Source organism: Miscanthus floridulus, chromosome 19, assembly GCF_019320115.1.
Source record: "Miscanthus floridulus cultivar M001 chromosome 19, ASM1932011v1, whole genome shotgun sequence".
Classification (NCBI taxonomy): domain Eukaryota; kingdom Viridiplantae; phylum Streptophyta; class Magnoliopsida; order Poales; family Poaceae; genus Miscanthus; species Miscanthus floridulus.
The window spans coordinates 109,017,045-109,027,934 of NC_089598.1; the positions used below are offsets into that span (position 1 = coordinate 109,017,045).

At 50.8% G+C, this 10,890-nt stretch overlaps 1 protein-coding gene across 1 annotated transcript; it reads left to right on the forward strand.

Annotated features, from left to right (window-relative positions):
* The first annotated feature begins 1,446 nt into the window (after positions 1 to 1,446).
* Positions 1,447 to 3,726, forward strand: LOC136527599 (peptidyl-prolyl cis-trans isomerase CYP19-4-like). Its single transcript, XM_066520380.1, has 7 exons — positions 1,447 to 1,650; positions 1,864 to 1,933; positions 2,337 to 2,384; positions 2,470 to 2,493; positions 2,912 to 3,094; positions 3,253 to 3,328; positions 3,446 to 3,726. Exons 1-7 carry the CDS (start codon positions 1,543 to 1,545, stop codon positions 3,582 to 3,584), a joined length of 648 nt encoding a protein of 215 aa, XP_066376477.1. The 5' UTR covers positions 1,447 to 1,542; the 3' UTR covers positions 3,585 to 3,726.
* Positions 3,727 to 10,890: the final 7,164 nt, after the last annotated feature.

Consider the following 10,890-nt stretch of genomic DNA (forward strand, 5'->3'; position numbering starts at 1 on the left):
AGAAATGGTCAACTCTGCGATCACACCCATTACCACCTATGCAATGTGCACTATCAAGCTGCCAAAAGGGGTGATCGACAACATTGACCGAGCAAGGAAGCAGTGCCTATGGAGAGGCAATGATGATGAACGCAAAAAGGGTGGTAATCTGGTTGCTTGGGAAATAGTTATGAAACCAAAGGAGAAAGGTGGACTAGGTGTTTTGAACCTAAGACTGCAAAATGACGCCCTGTTCATGAAACACCTAAGTAAGTTCTATAACAAGGCCGACATCCCCTGGGTGCATTTGATTTGGAATAAATACTACTCCACCAAAGTACCACATGTTGCTAGAGAATCGGGCTCCTTCTGGTGGAAGGATGTGCTCAGACTCAACATCATTTTCAGAGGTGTTGTCAGGTGTGAATTAGGCAATGGCTCCTCTGTCTGCTTCTGGGATGATCTATGGACAAATTCGGTGCTAGCTCAAACATATCCAAGATTGGCCTTTTTTGCCAGAAATAGGGGTGCTTCGGTGCTGGAAATCATGGAGGTCGTTGATCTTGACAGCTTGTTCCTACTACCTCTATCACAACAGGCTTTTGAAGAGCTTGAAACTCTACAAGCTCAGTTGCAAGATATACCATATGATGAAGATGCAGTGGATTAATGGATTCCTGTTTGGGGCAACACATATACCTCACGGCGTTTCTATTCTCGTGTATTCAAGAATATGGATACACATCCGATCTTCAAGATCATTTGGAAGTCTAGATGCACCCCGCGTGTCAAATTCTTTGCTTGGTTGGTTCTGGTAGATCGCCTCAACACCAAGACTATGCGCGTAGAAGATATTTCGATGTCTAGGGCACTGATATATGCGTCATGTGTGACAGTGGAGAAGAGGAGACCATCGACCATCTGTTCTTTGAATGCACGTTTGCAAAAGAATGTTGGGCGACTATACATATCAACTGGGACACATCACTACCTCTGCGGGATAGGTACACCCAAGCTCGAGGCGCCCACAACATACCTTTCTTCACAGAAGCAACTATGATAGCAGCTTGGGAGCTGTAGAAAATGCGCAATGACAAGATCTTCCAGAGAAGAGACCCAACCCATAATATTTGGTTATCGAATTTTAAGAACCAATATAACCTTCAGTCTGTTCATTTTAAGGATGATCTTAGGTCAACCTTCTGTGTTTGATTTGAGGCTTTTAGCTAGATTTGTATGTAAGACTCTCTCCTATTTTAAATTAATTAAAAAGTTGCTTACGATCTCTCCCACGGTCTTTTCGGTTAAAAAAAACACTCAAGTGAGTGCCCACTGCCTCTGCCGTCCGGGGCGAAGCAAATAGAGCTGTCACACTGACATGTAGGACCCAGGGATCGCGCCTGCCCCACATGTCAGGCAGCAAGGGGCTTCCTCTGCTGCTCTCCTTATTTGGTGGTTTCTCTCGTGGACGAGGCGAAGACTGCAGAAGTGCGGCAAAACGATCAGATCTAGCAGAATTCTCTCGACCTCATCGGCGGCGGCGGAGGAGCGTGCGGATCGGAGATGGCGCCGAGCGGGTGGAGGAGGAGCGCGGCGGCGCGGGTTGCCTGGCCCCCCGCCACGGTGTGCCTGTGGCTCGCGCTCGCCGCCGCCGCCCTGACGCTCGCCCAGGTGCTCGTCTACCTCGTCCGTCCCTTGCCCACAAGCCCATGATTTGCTCCTCTAACCTCTCTCCCTGTGTTTTTTTCCCGATCTGATTAGAGACTGCGCAGGATTGCTCGTCGATATGACTATTACTGACGCTTGCGCTAGTTTCTGAATGACTGAATCTGTTGGATCGGGATCCAAGCAGCTAACCGTTGTGTTTGGCTGCTGATTTGTTAGGCTAAGAAGGACCTGACGGAGGTTACCCACAAGGTCTACTTCGACATCGAGATCGACGGCAAGCCCGCAGGTTTGTGGCGGCACCCTCTCACTTTCTGCAATGTCAGATACTCAGATCAGCACGCTACGTCGTACCAAAGTGGAGCAATAGGACGACTTTAGATGTCTAGCTATTTGATTCCACTAGTTTATGTTGCACTCTACTCACATTAAATTGGTGTCTCTGCTCAACCACCAGTGCTTAAAGCCTTGCCCACAAGTCATTTGTTTCTGTTGCATGCCATGTGGAGTGATTGCTGCTGCTAGGTTTATCCGATTTTATATTGGGTTTATGCCTATGCTTTGTTTTCTTTGGTCTTATTAGTTATTTGTATGATGGAGAAATGTCAACATGGTGTTTGTGTATGAATGTCGTTCCTCCACTTACTAACTGATTGACTCATCGGTGCTTACTTGCTTCTGGACTGTCATAGGTCGGATTGTCATGGGGCTTTTTGGGAAGACTGTTCCTAAGACAGCAGGTATTATCAAGTTATTATTAACAATTCGATACTATTTTCACATGGGATAAGAGAAAACTAATGGACCCTACTTGTTTTCCTACAGAGAACTTCCGAGCTCTTTGCACAGGTATGTTATAGGTTAAGAATGTTATTATTACCCTTGTTATAGTTTCCTAATGATTAAAGTCGTGGTAGTTGGCAGTCTTAATTGAAATTGTTTTGTCATGCACCATAGTATAGTTTGGTTACATCCAATAAAAAATGGGCAGCTTCTCCAAACAAAAAAACTAACAGATGTGCACATTCTTAATCTTATTTTGTGGGAAAAGTAAAAATGAACATCATCAATTACAATAGTGTTATTGCATTCATCATATATACGTACAATGTTATTTTGGCCTGCCATATAATGGAAGAGGTCCCATTCCGAATAGTGAATAGTTTTACATCTGTGAAATATCTTTGTAAGTGATGTCTTATTAAATAGGCTCAAGTCACTTGTTTGGTTTTGGTTTCATGTGGCTCTCAACTTTCTTGTTATACAGGAGAGAAAGGAGTTGGCAAGAGTAGCAAAGCCCTCCACTACAAGGGAAGTACATTCCACAGAATTATTCCCAGCTTCATGCTCCAAGGAGGTGACTTCACTCTTGGGGATGGGAGGGGTGGTGAATCTATCTATGGCTTGAAGTTTGCTGATGAGAACTTCAAGATCAAGCACACTGGACCAGGTGATCAACTATGCCTTAGAATTTTTTAGGTGGCCCTGAAAAGGGATCATATCTGTTACATAGAAATAATTTATTTGAGTGGTTTGTTACTTGTTAGGATTTTTTTACTACTAGGCTTGTTAAATTCATAACATGTTGGTGACTGATTCTTGCGTCAGGCCTTCTGTCCATGGCCAATGCCGGGCCAAATACAAATGGATCTCAGTTTTTCATCACCACTGTGACAACAAGCTGGTAAGTAATATTCACAGGTCTTTGTAACAGTGACCTTATTTTCCTCCAATCTTGACTGAAGGTTTTTCTTAATCTGTTGATGCTGATTACCTCCTGCTTTTATTTTGTGTGTGTAAGGTTGGACGGGAAGCATGTTGTGTTTGGCAAGGTGTTGTCTGGAATGGATGTTGTGTACAAGGTCGAAGCTGAAGGCCGGCAGAGTGGGCAACCAAAGAGCAAGGTTGTCATAGCAGATAGCGGCGAGCTGCCAATGTGATGAGCTGAACTGATGTTCCATCTTGAAGCATAATAAGAAGTTGCTAGTGGTCGTTTGTCGTTCTAGAACTGTTACTAGTGTTCTGTTTACTACAGTGACTTTCTTGTGTACTTGGTTGGAAAGTTTTAAAAGGTTGAACTAATGGGTCTCACGCTTCTGCTTCAGTTTCAGTTTCATCTGCCAGAATAGTCTTGTGCTTGTTTATTTACTACGCCATCTTAGAAGTAAAATGTTCTATAAAATATTGAATTGAATAAGGTTGGTTGAAATGCGTCTGGTGGAGGCTCCATGGAATCAAGAACGAGCATACATCTGCAAGTGTTGATAGTACATGAGCAATACTTGCTATCTTTGGTGTTAACAATGATGTATGTATATTGTATGAACAAACCTCAAACGTATGAGGGTGCACCACAGACTCTATCTTGAATGCCATTTTAAAAAAAAAGCACACAATTTTTAATCACAGTTTTTCAAAGGTGTTTGTAAGATATCAGACCTTAAACATTGCAGCGACCAGGCCTTCGACTTTAAAGCGTAGACGTGTTTGCTAGGGTCCGATTCTTGTTTTTATTTTTTTATTATCTGAATTTTTTAACTATATTTTAATCAGAATTATTTGGTGGAACCTAAAGATCAGGTCGCTAATTCAGATCAAATGAATTAGAATCTAGCAAATCAACTAAAATGTCATTTATCTCTTCTAGTTCAAAAAACTGAAGAACTAGAATAAAGTGAAACGCCTGAAATGTCGTTTCTCTTTTATAGTTTTGTGAACGAGTGGATCGGTGGTTGGCTCACCCTAGTGTGAACCAACTGGTCCGGAGTTCAACTCCTTGCGTGTCTCACATACGTAAAATTGTGTGTTGTAGAGGCCAAAAAAAATTGTGTGTTGTAAATAAACTCTCATCGACAATGTCATGGCTGGTCAGGAGTTTTTTTAGAAAGGATTGTCGGGACCAATACTAGGACACCCAAAGAGGAGGAGTTAATAACCATCAACAATGATTCATCCGAGCAGTCAAAAGCGCGACTACAGCTCCAACGGACCCCCAGGTGCGCAAGCTCCGCCTCGCCCAGCCTCTAGGGGCGGTCTCCGCCTCGCTCGACACCGAAGCCGTGGGCTCCACCTCGCCCGACCTCTGAGGCCAGGCTCCGCCTCGCCCAACACCGAGGCCTCGGGCTCTGCCTCGCCTGGCCTCAGGGGGCGGGCTCCGCCTCACCCGACAATTGGGTTTGTGGTCCGCCTCGCCTGACCTCTGCGGGTGGGCTCCGCCTCGCCCAACACCGAGGTCGTGGGCTCCGCCTCGCTCGACCTCTGAGGGCGGGCTCCGCCTCACCCGACAACTAGGGGGGACTCCACCTCGACCGACCCCGAGGCCGGGGATCCGTCTCGCCCGATGAAGACCCATACCGCCGCCAACCACTCTAGGTCCAAGCGAATGGGCCTGGGTCAAAGCTCTGACACCAGGGAGGTGACCAGCACGCCTCAATATAACTCGTGGCCGTGACGGGCCATACCTAGGGATTCACATCAGGAATAGCATCGGACGTACCGGCGTTGTTCTGCCTAACCCTCGTACGAGCACTGACAGGCGCGTCAGTTCACTATGACGTCCGCCAGGATGGAGTGGAGCGCCACGACCGGAAGACGACGCCTACGCATGGCGCCAATGACGGACAAGGCCGCAACATGGAGTTGTCCTTGTTGACATCTACAGGGTCAGCGGGACCCACATGAAGAAAAAGAAGGACCCGGCGATCCTATAGGACTTCTTCTCTTTCTCATCCTCGTCTTTTCCCTCCACCATAACCCGTGCTTTTCCTTGCCCTATAAAAGTAAAAGCAGGGCATCCCATAAGGGGTATCGCAACACATAACATCGATTCGGACTAGAACCCATTGAACCCCGAACCGATCAGAACACACAAGCACACAGCCGGGAAGCGACCGAGCTCTCGGCACCCGTTCGCTCCTCTCATTAGACACTTGGGACCCATCCCTCTCTCGATCGTTTATAGCCCCTACTATGAACTTTCAGTGTTAGTAACACGAGCACCAGCAACGGACTAGACGTAGGGACATTCTGCCCGAACCAGTATAAACCTCGTGTCCTCTTAGCACACCATCCGAGCCAGACACGCAATATTAGAAATTTACTAGTCGGTGGCAACTCAAAACACCGACAGTTGGCGTGCCAGGTAAGGGCCTTTTGCGCGTCTCGACATCCACACCAGGCCTCGAATGGCTAGTCACAACCTTAGCTAGGTCCCGGCGTGCATGTGCACTTCGGGGACCTAGACTTCATCGTCACGACGGAGGGAGAGTTGGCAATGGCTCCCGCCGCCGTCCGACCTCTCCACTCCGCCGGCCTCGACATGATCGCCAAGGCACTTGAGGAGTTGCAGCTGCACGCACCGGAGCCCCACGCCCCCGAAAGCGACTAGCTCCTCGACTTCGACTATGGGAGGTTAGAGTGTCAGCTCGGCGCCTTCCAAGGACCTCGACCGTCCTGGGAGGACCTGCGCCACCCCACCTTCTCGTTCACCAACGTCATGGTGTAGCTTGTTGGAAGGGAGCCGCTCTCTCTAGAATACCCCATCCAGAGCGCCCCGACAATGCTCTCGTTCGGTCTCCGCAACGCCACAGAGACCGTTGGCCACCTTGTGGCGCAACGCGAGCCTCCTTTCTCCATGAATGATGAGTTCATAGGGATGACCGAGTATGTCACAGAGTCTTTCCATGACCTCCTCGCGGAAGAAACGAGTCGCCCTCCGCCTCTGACTCCACCAGGGGGAGCCATCACCCCTCTCGTGGATGTTTATGGCAGGTACCCCCGAGGGACACGTCGAAAGCATCCATGAGGAGGAGGCTACCCTAACAAACGACCTTGATGATGAGGTCAAGGGGGATATAGGGGCTCCACCCCCGCTTGCGGATGGAGCAGCTAAAGGCCCGGCACCAAGAGCTCGAGGAAGCATGACTCCAGATCGAGCAGGAACACAGGGAGCTCGGTCGAGAGATCGAGCACCACGGACACGGTGGGTGCGCACGCGCCATGGCCCGTGATGTGAACTAGAGGATCATTGAGGACGATGAAGCCCTCCCACACTTCGCCTGGGCAAGCCAGAACATCGCTGCTACGATGCCCTTGCTCCGTGGGCTTCCGGGGCCCGCAACGCCCAAGGATCGTCGGGCCCATCATGAGATTCGCACACTACTCAAGCGCGTAGCGGCGCAGCAAGCCGAAAGCTCGTTGTCCCAATGACGCGAGCTCAACACCAGCCAACGCATGCCCTCAGAGCGACCCGACAAGGACGCATCAGTCCACCAGGTGCCGCAAGACGGCAGGCTACGCATCACGGTCCCAGTGCATGAACATCTCGGCCACAACCGTGACGTGCGCGACACCCTCGATGCCCGCAGGCATACCCGTGGCGATGCGGGGCAGGGGGCTAGCCACGGCTACCACCCTCGTCATGGCGGACGCTACGATAGCGGCGAGAACCAAAGCCTGAGCTCCAGCCTACAGGGACCTCAGGCCTTCGACCGACACATCCTCAACGCCACCTTCCTGCCATGGTACCGACCACCAACCAACATCCTGAAATACTCTAGGGAAATGAACCCCGGACTGTGGCTCGAGGATTATTGGCTTGCTTGCCAAGCCAGTGGAGCGGATAATGATGACTTCATTATCTACAACCTTCCATTGTTCCTATCTGATTCGGCATGAACATGGTTGAAACACCTTCCCCCCAACAGAATCCAAAGTTGGGCGGACTTGAAAGAGATCTTTATAGGGAACTTCTAGGGCACGTACAAGCGTCCTGGGAACCCATGGGATCTCAAAAACTGCCGATAGAAGGCCGAAGAAACCCTCTGTGGGTACATCTGGTGCTTCTCCTAGCAGTGCAATGAGCTGTCTAACATCGCCGATGCCGACGTTATAGGAGCTTTCCTATCTAGGACCACCTATGAGTCCCTAGTTCACAAGCTGGGACGTAAGGGCCGGCGAACCACCAAGGAGCTCCTCGACATCACCACCAGCCACGCCTCGGGCGAGGAGGCGGTCGGAGCGATCTTCGACCGCCTTAAAACCAAGGCAAAGCGGGACAAAGACGCCGGCGAAGGTGCCTCCAACCATCCCATCAAGAAGAAAAACAAGCAACAGTGTGAGGGCTCGCTCATGGCCACCGCCGACCGCAAAGGGGGTCGGAAGCCCTCCGAGGGTACCTCGATCCACTTCGAGGAGCTGCTCGAAGGGCCATGCCCGAACCATTCTTTCCCCGTCAAGCACCTAAACAAGGACTGTGACCTCTTGAAGCGGTTCTTGTCTGAAGGCTCCAATAAGGGGGAGCACATGAAGGAGCCTAGCTAGATGAAGCGTGCAACATCGCCCTCCTCCTCTCAGCCAAGTACCAGCAAGCGTTGCACTGGTACCATAGCCGTCGAGTGCGGGGTCGGGCCTTCAATGTTGGGGACCTGGTGCTCCGCCTCGTCCAGAGCAACAAGAACCGCCACAAGCTCTCTCGCCGTGGGAGGGACCGTACGTCGTCGTGGAGGTGCTCCGACCAGGCGCCTACAAGCTCAAGGCCATCAACGGTGAAGTTTTCGTCAATGCCTACAACATCGAGCAGCTATGTCACTTTTACCCTTAATATACGCACATTTTCTCTTATCAGTTTCGCTATCAACTCCCCAATCTTTAGGTGACGCCCATCCCTAGCAACGACAAAGGGTTGGGCCTCACTTGGAGGCTAATAAGAGCATATCTATCTGGTAGATAGTCTCTATGTCTGACCCTTTCTCACAATTATGACCCAAAGCGAAGTTTGTGGAAACAAACGCTGAGTAAAACTGGTCGGACTGCGAGAAACCTACACCTCGCGGCTATAGCGTCTTTGCTCACTAGCGTAATCAGAGTTTGTTTCCGCACCATGGGCTTTTTGGCCTTAGCCATGGAAAGAGTCGGTACGCATTTAAGAGTCTATCCGCCTAGCAAACATTCTCTGTGACCGACCCCCTAACACATTAAGACCTAGGAGCTTGGGTTGTGGGAACAAGCTCTGAGTATAACTGGTCAAACTATGAGAAACCTACGCCCCAACGGGTACGACGCCTTTGCTCACCAGCGTGATCAGAATTTGCTCACCCGCACCCTGAGCGTGATCAGAATTTGCTCACGAGGAATTTGCTCATAGAAAGGGTCAGAATGCACTAACATATTTACAAAAAAAGGGGAGAAAGGCTAAAAAGTTGTTTGGCTATAACAAAATTAAAGAGCTTGTCCATTTATTACAAGTTCGTCGCCTGGCTTATCTGCCTAACTAAATTCTTACACAGGATGTTTCCATCCTCTATCTCTATAGGTAAGTCCTATCCCAGCAGGGCAATACAAGTGACCGGATGGCTTAGCCACTGCCGAGGGATGGGTAGGGAGCAGCAGGATGCCCCATGTGGGTTATGCCAACCCCATTATGAACGATAGACCTAGATTCCGCTTGAACATATCCGATAAGAGCTCCCTGAACCTGTCACTTGTGCCATCGAGGTAAGTCCTATGCCAGTGGGCCACCCAAGTTGATCGAATGACTCGGGCCGCTACCGAGAGATGGGTCACCCGTACTTTACGCGCATTAATTTTGCTATCGAGCCCCCGACCCCAGCAACGGCAAGGGGTCGAGTCTCGCTCGGGGAATAGCAAGAGTGTCTATTCGGTAGACATTCTAGATGCCCAACCCCTTTCTCACGCTAAAACCTAGAGGCAAGGTGTGCAGATACAAACTCTGAGTAAAACTGATCAGACCGCTAAAAACCTACGCCCCGGCGGCTATGGCATTTCTACTCACCGGTGTGATCAGAGTTTTTGTCCCTGCACCCCGAGCTTTAGCCTCTGCCTTCCCTAGAAGGATTTGGATGGACCCACCAGCGGAATCTCCATCGAGGAGAGGCCGGCAGGTCGCCCAGGTCGGTCGGACGCCTTGGGCCGCTGCCGAGAGACAAGTATAGAGAAGTGGGATGCCCCCTTGTAGGATACGTCATGTCGGTGTTTTGGACCGGGGGGTCCTCAACCAACTAGTGAATTTGTTCTGCGTGTTCCCAATTCCGGATGGTGATGCAAAGAGACACAAGGTTTATACTGGTTCGAGCAATTCATGCCCTACGTCTAGTCTGGGAGATTGATCTTGTATTCCTTGCACCGAAGTGCTTGTAGTAGGGGGTTACAAGCTAGGTGAGAGAGGGAGCTAGTCCCAGGTCTCGGCGGGGAGTGATGTGGGCTGCTTGAGACATTGCTCTCAAGCGGCAGGGAAGTGTGCGTGTTACAGGGTGTTGTTCTTCATGAGAACTTGTCCCCCAAATGGCCCAAGTCCTTTCCTTTTATAGTTGAAGGGAGGACAAGGACAGTACATGTGCTAACTATACGGCGTCGTGCGAACAGAGGCGGCGTGTTCGAGCCCTGTAGCCTATTCCTATGGCGGTGTGGTCATCAGAGTGGTCCGTCCTTGGAGCGCTAGGGCGACGTGCTGGTCACATCAGATCATGCGTGTCATGGGAGCTCTAGGGCTGCCTCGGAGCGGGTGCGGTGGTTAGTGTGTGGGTCACTGTGGATCGACTGTGCACGAGGCCGAGGCTCGGTTGGTGCCGAGGCCGAACCGCGGTGGGGGGTCTCGGCAGACGTGAATCCCGAGATAGCCGAGACCATGGTGTAGAGTGCCGAGGCCCGGAGGGAGCGGTTCATCTGGTATACTGGTTTGGAGGCAATGATGACCCAGGCCAGGCTGCCCATGTCGCGTTGTTTTCGAGGCAGGGATTGTGGAGCATAGTGTAGTGTGGGCGCTGATCGTGGGCACAGCGTCAAAATACAGTGGCCGGTAATCCTCGCCGTGCCTTGTCTTAGCCGGTATGGCGCTGATGCGACCTCATGTCCCATCGGCCACTCCGTGGTGTCGAGCCGTCGTCCGGCTGAGATTGCGGGAGTGGTTGACGCATTAATGGGACATGACATGCTGTCGGGAAGACCGGTCGAGGCGGGGAAGACGGGCTATTGACAAGCCGGCCTCGAGCGATACGAAGAATAGCTGTCTCATTCGAGGTTGTATGCATGGGGCCTTGGGCGAGACGGAGATTGGGTTCCTTGTCGAGGCCTCCCGTGAGAGGCCTCGCGCGAGGCGGAGATTGTATCAGGACACCGAGACCTCCCGTGCGAAGCCTGAGGCGAGGCGGAGAACCTGGTGGGCTCGGACGAGGCTGGTGATGAGCCCATGGCTTACCCTCTAGCTTTGTTGTTGATGGGATTTAAGTG